Raw genomic sequence first — 15,684 nt, 5'->3', positions numbered from 1 at the left:
AGAAGCACTGACATCTGGGGGCCGACTGCTTGGCTCTAGTACCCTGGCACTTTCAGAATAGCAACTTTCCCCAGGAGCACAGATCCAGATTTGGGGCCCGTTGACACATGCCAGCTGCCCAGATGCCAGTCAGCTATTCCTGGACTTCCATCCGAGGGTTAATTAGGACTTGCTGTGTCTCTGAGGACACTGTGACTCAGAGGGGTGACATCACATTCCCAAAGCCACAGAACAGTAGAAAACAAAGAAAAAGAGAAACGAGGGGCCAGCATGGTTGACTCAGTGGGGCAAGCTGTGGCTTGCGATACTGTCATCACAGTGCCAGTTGAGCCCTAGCCACTGTATTTTCAACCCAGCTCCCTGCTAACACACCTGGAAAAGCAGCAAAGGATGACCCTCGTGCTTGGGCCCTTGCAGCCACATGACAGGCCCAGATGGAGTTCCATTTCCCTGGCTTCAGCCTGTTCCAGCCCAGGCAATTGCAGCTCTTTGGGGTGTGAATCAGCAGACAGAAATTGATATCTCTCTCTCCATCTCTCTATCACTCTGCTACTCAAAGAAAGAATTAATCTTTTCTACAACTGAAAACGAACCGAACATCTCCCTGTAAATGTGGTGTTGCACTTTAGGTGGGGAGTCTGTTCTTTAGCAGGCTGAGGTTGGCCACCACGCCTTTCCCTGCCCCCTTCCCATACAGCCAGCCAGTCCTTAGTAATGAGAATGGCATAACCTTGCGGTCACTCTAGTGCATCTAATTTACTTCCATTTGAGTGCTAATTTCATACTAGCAATTGACTGTGGAGTGATGTACTCTCTTCTGTTGGTCTGGCTGAGCACTCCAGGCAGTTCACACTGGACCATTCCGGCCCAGGGCCAGACCACCTCCATCTAGAATTACAGCTGGCTCGGGGCTAGAGTTACTGCACTTAGCCAGAAAGGCCCCTCATCAGGGCCTGATAGGACCACGAGGTTAATCACTCATCGCTGGCCAGTTGGCCGGTGCCTTCTGGGCTTGCTTTGTTTCTGCTGGGGCTGAAAACAAGCAAAGGGTCAAGGACCTTCAGAAAGGCAGAAGGCTGGGCAGGGCTGGGGGTGCCAGGTACAGGATGCAACCCGAGTGTCAGGGCTTGTGGACACCTGTGAGGGTGAACATTGCACGGGTCACTAGGGTATGGTCCCCAGCTGGGATCACTGAGGGTCTGTATGGTGTAAAACACTTTCAATGGGACCTGCTTTGAGGGGAGCCCTGTTGGAGGATAAGGCAGGTGTCCTCTTAGTGTATCACCAGCACACTCAGTCAACCTGCTCCTCTTTGGGTCCCCTCCTGCTCCACTTGACATACCTCAGCCCCCAGGAAGGAGATGTCCAGGAACCTTCTCACCTAGTTTAGGAGCCCCACCCATCTGGCCCCTTCCCAGTCACAGCTGATCAAGAACCACATCCTACAGAGGTCACCTGCTTTCCTGCGATCCTGTCCTAATAGCTCACAGAATACCACACAGGCCTCCCGGGGCTGGGATCTGCACCTGAACCTGCCCCTTCCCCTCTGCGGCCAGATGGTCTCTCAGACACGCATGCTTGGCCATGCCAGGAGTCCCCTCACTGCTTCCCACCCACGGAATCAAGCCTCAGCTCTTGTTACCGTTAAAAGTGACATGAATGTCACTTTTGAAAGGCAGAGGGAGGAGAAGGGGGGGAGGGAGGAAGAGAAGATGAAGGGACAGGAGGGGGTGAAGGAGATGAGAGGAGGGAGAGGAAGAGCGAGTGAGATGGAGAGGCAGAGTGAAAGGAGAGACGGGAGGGAAAGGAAGGAGGACAGAGAGAGAGAGAGAGAGAGAGAGAGAGAGAGAGAGAGAGAGATTGATCTTCCATCTACTGGTTTACTATCTAAAACTATGTAAAAGTCAGAACTTGGCCAGGCTAAAGTCAGGAGCCAGAAACTCAAACTGCTTGGGCAGAAGGAACCCGAATCCTTGCGCCATCCCTTGCTGCCTCGCAAGGAAGCTGGCATCGGCAGCAGAGCCGGGACGTGGCCCCAGGCACCCTGCCACAGGAGGAGTATGTCCCAAGTGCTGGCTTAACCACTGAGCCCATCACCCACTCCCATCACCCACTCCCATCACCCACTCCCATCTTGAGCCCTTCCTCTGTACCTGGAACTAAGCTGGGAGCATGGGGACGGGCAGGAACAGAACAGACCTGGTCTGTGCCCTCAGGGAGTGGGCAGCCTCACTGGAGGAGACAAACCAAATGAGGAAACTGAGGGTCACGTGGTGTAGCAGCTGCCAGCAGGACAGACGGTGGCAGTGACGCCTGCTCAGCTCCACTCAAGGTGCCAGGATGAGGAGGCAGATGAAGAAGGGGCAGAACAGAGAGGAGCTCGAGGTATTCTGGAAACTGGAGAAAGAACTGCTGGCTGCACAGGATCAGGCAAGGGCAGAGCCAGGAGCAGGAGGCAATCAGGGCCAGGGCACCCCGGTCAGGCCCTGGGGAAGAGCTGGAATTTATTCTGAGCACACAAGCAAGTCTCCAAAGGCGTGAAAGAAGGTGGGTTGAGCTGACTTACATTTTCAGAGCACTTTTAGCTGGTGATGGCAGGTTGAGCCACCAACCCTGTGCCCTTGAAGTTCTCACCATTCCACTTCCAATCTGACGTCCTGCAAACGCACCTGGGAAAGCAGGTCTCCCACGCTGGGGTATCTAGATGGGGTTCCAGACCTAGTCACTGTGGTCAGTTTAGGGGGTGAGCCAGTTGTTTGAAAATACCCTGCCCAACCCTGTAACTGCTTTTCAACTAAGTATGATCTTTTTTTTCCCCTAAAGATGACTTTAGTGGCTACCTGAAAAATGGCCCAGAGGACCTGAAAGCCATGTTACCTGGGGGATACAGCCCTGTCCAAATTTAGACAAAGCCCCAGTGCCCAGCACCTCAGATGTGACTGTGCTCGGAGAGAATTAAGCTAGAGGGAGGCTGTCTGGGTGGGTCCAGACTGCCTGGTGTCTAAAACAAGGGGAGGATTAAGGGAGAGATGGCTGCAGAGGGAAGACCATGGGTAATGCAGCGAGAAGGCAGCCACCTGCAGACCGAGGAGAGGGGTCAGCTAGAACTAGCACAGTGTAGCCCACACCCTTGGCTCTGACTTGCAACTGCCAGGTCTGTAAGATGGGCTCTTGATGCCTAAGTCACGTGGCCACAGCACACTTCGACCAGCAAGGTGGGCACTCGGAGCCATAGTTCAGATGCTGTTTGGGTTTGGAGTGCCTGGGTCTGTTTCCAGCTTCCTACTAATACACACCCTGGGACACAGCAGGTGATGGCTCAAGCACTTGGCTCCCTGCCACATACACCCCAACCCCATGTGAGTTTAGTTCTGGGCCCCCGAATTCAGTCTGGTCCAGCTGCAGCTGTTGCAGACATTTGGAGAGTCGACGGAGAATCTTTCTGTGTCTGTCTGCGTCTCTCTGCCTTCCAAATCAAATGAATATACATTTTAAAACAAAGGCAGAGAGGTCTTTGTGAGAAAGCTAGGCTGGCAGAAAGGTGGCAGTTGTTTGTTTCGAACTGGAGGAGGAGAAGGACTGCAATGAGAGTGTGAAGGGCAAGATACAGAGCTAGGTGACCGGCCAGATGTGGAGCCAGCGGGGTCAGGACCATGCAACATGGAGATGGCAGCCCCTTCAACTAAGCCGGCAGAGGACAAGGGAGGGCGGGTGTGAGATCAGGGAGACAAAGCCCCCATGGATGGCCCTGTTCCCACTGACAGCTGAGACAACTGTGGCTGCTCCCTTACTTCCATCCATAACCAGAGGGCAGGACATGTCCCAGTGACACGACCCTCTCCCTTCACTCTCATGGTAACACTGTGAGCCCTGGGGTCGGGGGAGCTATGTCCTGTTGTATCTGTACTGCTGGTACCCAGCACAGGGCTTGGTGATAGTAAACAGCTCACATGCATGGAAGTAAAAGGTGCCATTCCAAGAACAAAGAAAACAAAACGACAGTCTCCAGGAATCCAGGATGTCAGAAGCTCAAGACCAAGCAGCCAGGCTGCCTATACAGTGCGGACCTCAGCCGCACTTGCCATGGGAAAAAGGCCTCCCGGGGCGCAATAGGCACCCAGGACAGTGGTAGATGTTTGTCTGGGAGCTGCAGTCCAGCACATCAGTGAGCAGGGCTTGCTGCACGTGAGAAGGGCCAGTGCAGAAGATCGTCTTCCCTGTGGGCAGCCGTAACCCTGACCCTGCAATACGGAGACCTGGTGTGTGTGAATGGGAATGAGAAGTGACAGTTACATTCAGCTGGAATCTGGTTTTGCCCTTCTGTGTTGTTGTCATGTTGTCTTCCCCTTAGGTGGTGGGCAGCTCTCGGGAGGCTGTTTGAGGTCCCACAGCTCCTGCAGAAAAGAATATGATACCACCTGTGCAGGATACCAGGTGTGTTTTGCAAACAGGCTCTCTTGAGTTCTTGCCATGAATTGGCTGTGTGACTTTGGAAAAGTCTGCTAACTTCTCTGATCCTCCATCTTCTAGATGGGGCGGTGAGGCTGTGGAGCAGGAAGCCCATCCTCACTGTCTTTGGCTGTCAGCTCCCAAGGTTCTCCCCTCAGCACTCTCGCAGGCACGGACCAGACTGAGGGTGCTTTTCTCCACCCAAGGTCACTGACACACAGGAAAAAGGCCGTATGGCTTACACACAAAAATGGCAAGCCACATAGCTGCTATTTCTTACGTGAGAATTCTAACTGTTTCAAGATGTCCAATCTTTAAATTTTTTGCCGATCCAACTTGTTACTATTGGACAGCTAGAGACAGAGATGAGTCTTCCACCCACTAGTTCACTCTCTGAATGGCCACATCAGCCAAGGCTGAGCCAAGCTGAAGCCAGAAGCGCAGAACCTGACTCAGGTCTCCCACATGGGTGGCAGGGACACAGACACGCAAGCCATGCCCTGCTGCCTTCCAGGGGACACATCAGCAGGAAGCTGGACTTGGCGGCAGTCAGGACTCCAGCCCAAGCACTCCAACATGGGGCACAGGTGTCCCAAGAGATCTCTTAACAGCTGTGCCAAATACCCATCCTAGAGCTTTATATATAAACCATAGAGTATGTAAAGCTATTGAATATCTTTTTTTAATAAACATTTATTTTATTACAAAGTCAGATATACAGAGAGGAGGAGAGACAGAGAGGAAGATCTTCCGTCCAATAATTCACTCCCCAAGTGAGCTGCAATGGCCGGTGCACGCCTATCTGAAGCCAGGAACCTGGAATCTCCCCCAGGTCTCCCACGCGGGTGCAGGGTCCCAATGCATTGGGCCGTCCTCAACTGCTTTCCCAGGCCACAAGCAGGGAGCTGGATGGGAAGTAGAGCTGCCGGGACCAGAACCGGCGCCCATATGGGATCCCGGGGCGTTCAAGGCGAGGACTTTAGCCACTAGGCCACGCCGCCGGGCCCTATTGAATATCTTTAAAAATGTTTATGTACTTTGAGAGACAGAGAGTGATCTTCCATGGGTCAGTTCACTCCCCATAGGACCGCAACAGCCAGCACTGGGCTTGGCCAAATCCAGGAGTCAGGAGTTTCTTTGGGGTCTCCCACATGGGATGCAGGTTCCCAAGGTCTTAAGCCATCCTCTGCTGCTTGCCTAGGCCATAAGTAGGAAGCTGGCTGGGAAGTGGAGCAGCCAGGACATGAATTGGCACTTCTGTGGGATGTCAGAGTCACAGGTGGTGACTTCACCTGCAATGCTAGCACCTTGAATATCCTTTAATCCAATTATAAGACAGTTAAGAGAGAGAAGAGACAGGAGGGAAAGGGCAAGAGAGGAAGAGCGAGAGCAAAGTTTGGAGGAACATGGCTACACAGAGCAGGAAGGGCCGGCGAAGGGAAGGAGAGAGAGATGACCCACAGTGGGGACAGAGGAAACATATAGCCCAACATCCTGCTGGCCCAGTGTCCCCACCTGTTGCCTTCACCCCTCCTGTCCGTCCTCTTGGCTCCCCAAGGGCAGGTCCCTTCTCCATCACTGCCACAGCACAGGTCTGCATCTGCAAGTCACTCACTGTAGTGACTGAAGGGAACGCAGCCACCTTGGGAGCCCAGTTGGTTAAAGGATTCTTCCTTAGCCCCCTTGGCCAGTGACAAGGGCAGGATTTGTCCCTTGCCTGGGAAAATTCAACAAACCCTGTGTGCAGGAAGAGGGCTGAGAGAGAGGCCTGGTCGCTGATGGACTGCAGCCAGCATGTCCCAAATTCAGCACCAGATTATTCAGGGAGGAGGTGTGTGGTGGAATAGTACCCAAACTGCACAATTTGTCGCATGAGTTATTTACCAAACACAAGTGTACAGCCCAAGAGAAATGCATGTGCATGGGCCACGCCAAGCACCTGGCAGAACTTGTGTGCACTTGGAGGAAAAGATGCCTTTGTCTAACCTGTCCAGAGGTGGCCGCAGTCCATGTGACTGGGGTCCACTAAGAGCAGTTGGCTCACCTATCTGAAGGATGCTGTGATGCTGTGGTTGGCACTGGATCTGTAGGTAGGCACCAGAGCCCCCAGGACAGCAACAGGGAGGGCGGGAAATGGCCTCACTCTGCCCACCCACTGCCCATGCGCCTCCAGCTGAGCCCCACCACATCCCACTAGTGGAGGGAACCAGAATCTCCATGCTGCTTACAGCAGCACACGTTTCTCAGAGAGATAAGACACCTGCCCGAGGTCCCGTTAAATAGGCCTGAGACCTGGCATGATGTCAGGCATGGGTGTGTGTCAGTGGGCTACAGAAGCTAAGAACAGGCATCAGCTGGCAGACATTGAGTCCAGTGCCCTGCCGACCCCCCCGGGAAAAGGAATCTGGGGCTGCTGGCAAGTCCCTCTCTGATCTGACTTCAATCACTGTCAGATCACTGGGTGGATCTTCCTTAAAGGACTAGCAGGTGCAGAGACCCACAGAACCCAGGGAACAGCCTTGGGAGCCAGGGAGATCTGTGTCACCCCAAAATCTGCATCTGGTTTTGGGTTCCTGGCCAAGCAGAGGAGGCTGGCAGAGATCTTCAGGCTGCCAGAAAGAGTTGCACATCCCCTCTGTGACCACGAGAGGGCGCAGGTAGGGCACAGCTTCTATAAACAGAGCTGAGGTAGGTCCTTGCTAGAGCCATCACCAAGAGCAGCTACTGAGGAAATGGGCATCCAACTGAATGTGTGGACAGTCACTCATTTTCCTCGGATACTAGCTGTGTAACCCGGAGCAAGTTGTCTGGCCTCTCTGAGCCTCAGTCTTCCCATCTGTATGATGGAGTTACTATGATTTCATAGAGTAGCTGTCAGCCTTCTAAAACGCCTGGTATTATCTCACACCTTCATCAGTGGAGTTACAGTTTATTATTATAAAGACCCACCGTGTGAGTGGACTCAGGGACATTTCAAGAGGGCACTGGAGCCTTGACCAAGGTGGTGGGGTGGATGAAAGAGATTCAGAACTATGACTTGCTGACTTGCCGGTGAAGGCTACACCCCTCTCTGTTGCCAGTTACTGGAGCATGCCTGGGCACAGCCTGGGAGGGATTGTTGTTTACATTCCCCAGAGCACCAAATCAAGGCAGATGCAAACTGGAGGGGGTAGAGCTGGGAGAGGGTATGTGAGAAAGGAAACTTGCCTGGGAGGAAGAAGGACTGGGGACAGATGCAGACAGAAAGCTGAAGAGATGGAGGCACATACATGTATTGCGAGGGGCAGAAGTTGAAGAACCACTGGACTAACCTGCAGAAGAAACTGGCCGTGAAGGGCCAGGGAGGTGACCTGGGGACCTGGGCCCCTCTCTAGGATCACTGTTTCCCCCTTTAAGATGAGGCATCCGGGCTGACCCTGCCTCATGCTGACCCCTTCTTATTCCCTGAAGAGCTCGGACACAGGACCACACCCACATCCACTCCAGGTCAGGCCTCTTAGAGGAAGCTCCAGGCTCCTGGCTACGGATCAGCATAGCACCGGCCGTTGCGCTCACTTGGGGAGTGAATCATCAGACAGAAAATCTTCCTCTGTCTCTCCTACTCTCTCTATATCTGACTTTGTAATAAACATAAATAAATCTTAAAAAAAAATGATCAGCTTCCTTACATTGTACCTTGCTTTCCTATACATTGTCTCCTAAATTGTTTCATTTATATCCATCTCTGTGAGTCACACAAAGGAAGGGAAGACATGATCCTTACCCTCTGGAAGCTTCTCTCCAACTAAGGATAGAAATGAGGAGACTATAGGAAGATGCTGGGCCAAGGTGGAAATGCCGCAGGTAAGGCCACTTTAGCTCCAGGCAGAGAATGCGCAGCTGCAGCAGGCTGGACGCGCCTAACTAGGGGGTGCCTGACCAAGGGTGGGGAGGGAAGAGCTAAGAGATTCCTCCAGGAATGCCAGGCAGGTGGAGGAGTGGGAGGAGAGGGAGGAGAGGGATGGAGAAGGTCGTCCAGAAACTAAGGAGCAAGCAGGTGGACGAAGGGAAACGCTGGGGTTCTCCTGGTGGCTTGGGGGGTGTATCTCGTACCTCATGCTGAGCAACCAGTTAAGGTAGAGAAAGCACTGGATGTCTTTGAGCACTTTGGGAAAATGAACCGGCGCCTGCATCAGGATAGGCATTGTTAGCCACGCACCTGAACTGTTACGGCAGGCTTTAGAATCACACAGAACTGGATTTGAATCCTGAATTGTTATTTCAGTCCTGGGTGTCATTAGCAAAATGTTTGTATTTTTAAAATTTGATTTATTGGTCCTAGCACAAGGCCCTAATGGCTAAATCCTCATCTTACACATGCCAGGATCTCATATAGGCACTGGTTCTTGTCCCAGCTGCTCCACTTCCCATCCAGCTCCTTGCTTTTGGCCGGGAAAAACAGTAGAGGATGGTCCAAAGCCTTGCAACCTTGCACCCACACTGCAGACCCAGAAGAAGCTACTGGCTCCTAGTTTCAGATCAGCTCAGCTTCAGCCATTGTGGCCACTGGAGGTGTGAACCAGTGGACTAAAGATCTTTACTGTCTCTCCTTCTCTCTGTAAATCTGACTTTCCAATTAAAAATAAGTAAATCTTTAAAAATAAAATAAAAATGTATTTCTTGGGGTTGACACTTTGGTGTAGCAAGTAAAACTGCTGCTTGTGGTGCTGGCATTCCATGTGGGCTCCAGTTTGAGTCCCAGTTGCTCTGTTTTCAATCTAGCTCCCTGCTAAGGTGCCTGGGAAAGTGGTGGAGGATAGTCCAAGTGTCTGGGCCCCTGGACCCATATGGGAGATCCAGGTGAAGCTGCTGGTTTTGGTCTGGCCCAGCCCTGACCTTGTGATCATTTGAGGAATGAACCAGTAGATGAAAGACCTCCTGTCCCTACCTCTACCTCTCCTTCTCTGTAACTCTACCTTCTAAATACATAAATAAATCTTTAAAAAAAACCACTTTGACTTCTTCATCTGTAATTTGGGGTTAATATAATGGCCCTTTTTAGAATACGCAATGGGTCAGGAAATGCAGAGTCCACTGTTTCCCACACAGCAGGTGTACAGCCATTGTTGAAGCTCCTACTCCTTCTGAGAGAATGGACACTCCCACTGTGTGTATGCTGAGGGGGTAGGCGGGAAGGGCAGAATTTGCTGACTAATTCCAAATACAGGGACAGGACCCAGGAAAGGTGTTGCCAGTGACAAAAGTTGAGATTTGAGTAGCTTCAGGAGTGACAATGAACTTGAGATGACAATGCTATACACAAGAAAATTATCTACTCTATTTGGAGATGGGGAATTAGGAGGATATGGAGGCTAATGTTGCAGATTTAGGGGCTTTTAGTATAAAAGTGACAGGTGGGGCTGGCATTGCAGTATATCAGGTAAAGTCGCTGCCTGCAGCACCTGGATTGCATATGGTCACCAGTTTAAGACCAGCTGTTCCATTTCCAATCCAGCTCCCTGCTAATGAGCCTGGGAAAGTAGCAGAAGATAGCCCAGGGGTTGGGCCCCTGCATCCACATGGAGTCCTAGAAAAAACTTCTGGCTCTTGGCTTCAGTCCAGTTCTAGCTGTTGCGGCCATTTAGGGAAGTGAACTAGTGGATGGAAGATCTGTCTTTCCCTTTCTGTGCAACTCTGCCTTTCAAATAAATATTTTAAAAAGTGGCCACAGCACCAATCCTGAGTCATGATTTTTTGATCCAGAAAATAAATTGTACATAAACTTTAAGAGAGGCTTACTTTCAGAGAGAAGAATGGATATGAATTCCCCTAAAGTGTAAAGAATAGAAACGTAAGTTGAGTTCACAAGGGAAAGCCTCTCAGTTGGTCCAGCCATGGCAGGAAAATGTTAGCTGATGGACGTGTTTCAAGGCTCCTTCAGGGGGCCCTCCCATGTGAAATCATAACAGCCCAGGCACACCAGAAGCAGGAGGGCCTGAGACCACACCGAAGAAGGACCAGGAAGCCGGGAACAGAACGTCTACCCAGCAGCCAAAGGTTGACTTCAAACCCTCCAAGAGTTGCTATGCAGGAGTAGACACCTGTGGGAACAGGAAGAGCCACTGGTGGATGTTGCAGGAAGACAGATTCACCATAAACAGCAGACAGAAGCTCCTTGCTTACAGAGGGCCAAGGAGAGTGCCCCTGTGCTGGGATCCAAGTCATGTGGCTGCTGGTTTTCTCTGCACACGTAGCCAGAATGTGGCATCAGAAGAGCTGGATTGTGGAGACTCCTAGCTAAGATGCTATCGCTGAATCTACAGGAAAGTCACAGGCATAAAGACTCTTGGAACTGGAAAAACCATCAAGGTCATCTAACCTAATAATGCATTTGAACTATCTTTGTGATCAAAGGCTAAAGGATCCCCAGCACCAGGTTTGTGTACGCCAAGAGCCACCAGATGCATCGGGGTCGCAGTCACTCATCACCTGAACTGAGAACGAATTGACAGTCCTCCCAGAGAACACATACCCTCAAGATGGGTTTCGTAGGATTTGCCTGATAACCCTTCCCAGTGCATCAGGGAAAACACACGAACTACTGCTGAATCTGGTTTGTAATTTTAGTGGCATGGCATTTTTGTTTATCATTGAAAACCCTAAACTCATAAAACAAATACCAAGCTATTGTTCAGATTTCAAAGATTTCTTCACCTGATGGAATAATTCATGCTGGGATCTTCTTAGGTAACTGATGCCAGCTATGAGCTCACATTTCACCGTTTGACTTCTGAGCCTCAGGCAACTGCTCTTGGCGCACAACTTTCCAAGAACTCCCTGGTCACACACAGAGTGAACTCCTCTGGTACTGTAACATAAATGCTTCCTTTGCTTGAATGCCCCCGACAGATGGCCAATGATGCATCCAGATGCCTCCAGACGGGGCCCTGGCAGAAGACACCCACCCTGATGCAGAGATCTGTACCATTCAGGACTTCGCACAAGGGAACAGAAAATGTCAGAAAGTACTCTGAGTGGACTGGATTCAAAGCCCTGTGGGGGTTACCTCACTACAGTGTGTTAGCTGTGGGCTTGTGCGGTGGACATTGACTTAGCCTTTCAGAGTCCTGGCTTCTTCTTTTTCAAAAATACATATTGTGGGAGAGCTGGCACAATGGTTTGATTGACTAATCCTCTCCCTGCAAGTACTGGGATCCCATATGGGTGCCTGTTTATGTCCCAACTGCTCCATTTCCCATCCAGCTCCCTGTGTGTTGCCTGGCAAAACAATAGAGGATAGTCCAAAGTTTTGTGGCCTCATACCCATGTGGAAGACCCAGAAGAGGCTCCTGGCTCCTGGCTTCAGATTGGCTCAGCTCCAGCCACTTGGGGTATGAACCAGCAGATGGGAGAACTTTGTTTCTCCTTCTCTCTGAAATCTGCCTTTTGATAATTAACTAATTAACTAACCATTTAAAAAAATTACTGGGGCATAGCAAATAAAACAGCTGCCAGCAATGCCAGCATCCCATATGGATACTGGTTTGAATCCCGGCAGTTAAACATATGACCCAGTTTCCTGGTAATGGCCTGGGAAAAGCAGTGGAACATGGCCCAAGTGCTGGGAATCCTGCCACTCAAGTAGGAGATACAGATAAAAATCTTGGCTTTGTCCTGGCATAATCTTAGCCATTGCAGTCATATGGGGAGTAATAATCTCGTTCTCCTTCTGGCTTTCAAGTAAGTAAAAATTTTTTTTTTGAAAAGTATTTGAAAGGCAAAGAGAGCATACCCAATGATCATTGCCCAAATACCTGCATCTGCCAGGTCAGGTCTGGACCAAGCCAAAGCCAGGAGCCCCCAACTACCTCCAAGCCTCCCATGGGGGTGGCAGGAATCATCTATTTGAGTGACACTCCGCTGCCTTTCCTGTGCATGAGCAGGGAGCTGGGAGGGAAGTGGAACAGCTGGAACTCAGTCCAGCACTCCAACACAGCCATCTGCAGTGATGGCTTACCCTGTGCCCCACAACACCTGCCTTAGCTCCCTCTGTGTCCTCAGGGAACACTTCTCTGTTCTGAGGATTAATGAGAGTGGCTACAAAGCATGCTTTCCCCTCCCTAACACACAGCCTGACTCACTGTAGGGAATCCCTCTGCTTCCTCACGGGGCTTGACTTAGCTTCTTACCGGGCCAGGGAGGTAGCACACCCATGGATTCTTAAGGGTGTTTTATGCAGGGCAGAGCCAAGCCACAGACTAAAGCTGCAGCCAGAACGAAACCTGGACCCTCCACGCTGGTGGCAGCTGCCAGGAAGTTACACTCTCTCCTCCTCCAGTCCCTAACAGCAGGGGAAGAGGGCTGTCTGTCAGAAAGGCTTGAAGTAACAGGAGCTGGGGTTGGCAGAAAAGCACCAGTGGCACTGCCCCCTCCCGTGGCTGATGCCAAAGGCTGAGTGGGTGGGAGACCAGACTGCAGGGCTGGGGTGGGGCACAGGGTAACATCCCCCACCTTCAGGACACACCAGCCTTCAGCATCATCTTTACCGTGGTTCAAGGGCAATCTCACACGGGAGCAAACAGAAGCCTCTGTTAACTGCTCACCAGTTAACTAATGAGAAATGTGAATGCCATAACCTCCAACAACGGAGGAAGACTGCTTGGCAGACTGGAGCACCACTCCACCACACAGCAGTTGCACGCCTGGGTGCACAGAGAACAGCAGGGTAAGAACTAAGCTGCACCACACAACAGCCCTAGCTGCACGTGGCTGTTTACACTTGAAGCACCATGACTATAATTTTCGAAAATTAAAAACACCGTTCCTCAGTCACACCTGTCATGTTTCAAGGGCTCAGAAACTGCATGTTACCATATTAAACCGCACAGTTACACAGCACAGATATGGAGCACATCTATCGTCAACCAAAGCTCTACTGCACTGCTCACAGCAACCAGAAACAAGAAGCCCTCCAAAGGCCCATCAGCAGCAGAATGGATCAATTCATTACAGTATATTCACACAGAAATGGAATAAGTCTCACAAGTGGCAGAAGTCAGGCACCTGAGGACACAATGCAGCCCTGTTTGGGGGTGGTCATTTCAGGAGCCTCACATAGGTACCCCAACCTGCAGGTGCTCAAGTCGCTGGTGTGAAAGGCTGTGGGGTCTGCGTGCACTTTGGGCACGTTAAATCGCCTCTAGGTGACTTGTACTATACAACGTCAATACCATGTAAATAACGTGTACACTTTAGTTGTTTAGGGAACAGTGCCAAGGGAACGTCTGCACACTTAGGTACAGATCCAACTTTTCTGCTGGGGTTGGCTGAAGCCAGGCATACACAGCGGGGCTCTAGGGAAGTCAGCTGTACGTGATTCCACTTACAAGAGACTCCCAAACAGGCAAAGCCAACCTGTGAGAAGCCAGAAAGCGCGGATAACCCCTGCAGGTTTTAGAAAAAGACGCGTAAGCTGGAGGCTCTGGGGCTCCCTGAACGCCGCGTTCCCTCAGTAGGAGTTAGCAGCTGAGAAATTAAGGGGGTGAAGACTAGGAGCGCCGCGCACCTGACTTCTCTGCGATTCACAGCTTGCGGGGTGTTTTCTGGTGCGTGTTTCTGGTGTGGGCGTTCCCTATCAGCCAGACGTGGGCAAGAGAAAGGCGGAACGTCCTTTCAACAAAGCAAAGCAAACCTGGGCCGTGCCCCCTCCTGAGGAACCTCCGGTGGAGGACTTCAGCGCTTCCCTACCCCCTCCCGGACAGCTTACCTCTGGTCTGCGTACTGGGCTCGGCTTCCCGCCCGGTTGGCGGTGCTCGGTGCTGTTGGCCCTTCCAGTCCGGGCTCTCCTCGAGCTGACCAGGCTCTCCCGGGGCCGCACTCCTTGCAAGGCCAGCTCAGACCGCCCCTGCCTGCGTTGCGGGCCTACCTGCACCTGCGCTTGGCCCCGACTTCCCCTCGGCGACACGGCGCCGAACTCGTGTCCACTCGGGGCAGTCGCAGTCCTGGCAGCGCGTGGGCCCCTGGAAGTGGGAGAAGGCACCCGGGAAGTCCCCTCTGGATCGCTGATGCCTCCAGCCAAGGCGGAGGAGGCTGCGCTCGAGGCCTGGCAGCACTCCGCCTCCCGCACGCGCAGTTCTCCAGGGAAGCGCCCGCCCCTCCGGCCCCACCCAAGCTGGAGATGCGGGACCCGGGGAAGCAGCGTGAGGCCGTTTTCCCTCCGATCCTTACCTCCGTGGGATCCTGGGCTGGAGGGGCGCCGTGCCTTCGTCTGGCGCCGAAGTTTTCCACCTTCCTCTCCAGTCAAATTCCCCAGCCCTGCAGCCCCCTGGGGTGCCGCCTGCCCCGAATGTAAAACTGCCCCAAGGTGTCGGACAAGGTTAGGAATCTTCAGGCCTGGGAGTGCTTCAGGGAAGGGATAGAGCCGGGCTTGTTCCAAACTCACCTGTCCAGTGCCGGCCTGGCCTAACACTGACCGGTATTAGCCCCGGGGCAAGCTGCTTTTACTTCGACCTTCACCTGCAGCTTTTAAAAGTTGATGAGAACACGAATACTCACCTACCTATGCAAACATCAAGTTCTATTGCAAATATCTGGTCTTTCATAAATTAAAAAAAAAAAAAAACTCGCCGCCAGCAGACAAACCATGAGTAGACCCATTCTATGGAGGGATGACTGAGGCCCTGGGGCCTCAGACTCCAGGAACCATCCTTAAAAGATTCCTCAATATCGAACTCTGCAGGGTGGTAAAGATGCAGGCCACCTGGCACATCTACAAGTGGGGAGTGGTGCCAGCACCAGTGCAGGTGGGAGAAGTTATATACCCACAGGAATACAAAGGAGGCTTGACCTGAAGTTTCTCTGGAGTCAGCCAGTTCTTTCATATTCTCTCTCTCTGCCTCAGAGCTCAGACAGGCAACTCCAGTGACCTGCTGAAAGTCTCTTGGGTCTACAGAGAATTCAGTAAAGCTGCTGGCTGAGCCTGGGACAGCCCTTCCATGGCCTCAGCCCCAGAGCCCAGCCATGACCAGTGCAGAGGTCCTTCAGCTATTTATACCTGGAGACAGGCGGCCCCAGAGAGGGGCCAGAGAGCAGGGAGGACCTGCTCCCGGCTGTCCTTGAGTATCTGGAGACACGCAAACTCTGCGGAAGTCAATCTGTGTAGCCAGCTTGATTTCCTCTAGGAGGGTCATGCACCTCTTTCTAGCACTGGAGGGGACGCAGACTGAAGGAAGTCCAGCCTGACCTGGGAGATGAGGA

The 15,684-nt window shown here is 52.0% G+C and overlaps 1 protein-coding gene across 1 annotated transcript in view; it reads right to left on the bottom strand.

The window, feature by feature from the left end:
- The window catches only part of LOC131481628 (uncharacterized), a 46,987-nt gene that overhangs the window by 29,203 nt on the left and 2,100 nt on the right, over positions 1 to 15,684 (bottom strand). The window contains exon 2 of the mRNA XM_058671089.1: positions 14,195 to 14,895. Within this exon, the coding sequence (XP_058527072.1) occupies positions 14,195 to 14,895 (701 nt within the window). The remainder of the gene's footprint in view (positions 1 to 14,194; positions 14,896 to 15,684) is intronic.

Source organism: Ochotona princeps, chromosome 13, assembly GCF_030435755.1.
Source record: "Ochotona princeps isolate mOchPri1 chromosome 13, mOchPri1.hap1, whole genome shotgun sequence".
Classification (NCBI taxonomy): domain Eukaryota; kingdom Metazoa; phylum Chordata; class Mammalia; order Lagomorpha; family Ochotonidae; genus Ochotona; species Ochotona princeps.
This window is presented reverse-complemented; position numbering and strand designations above follow the sequence as displayed.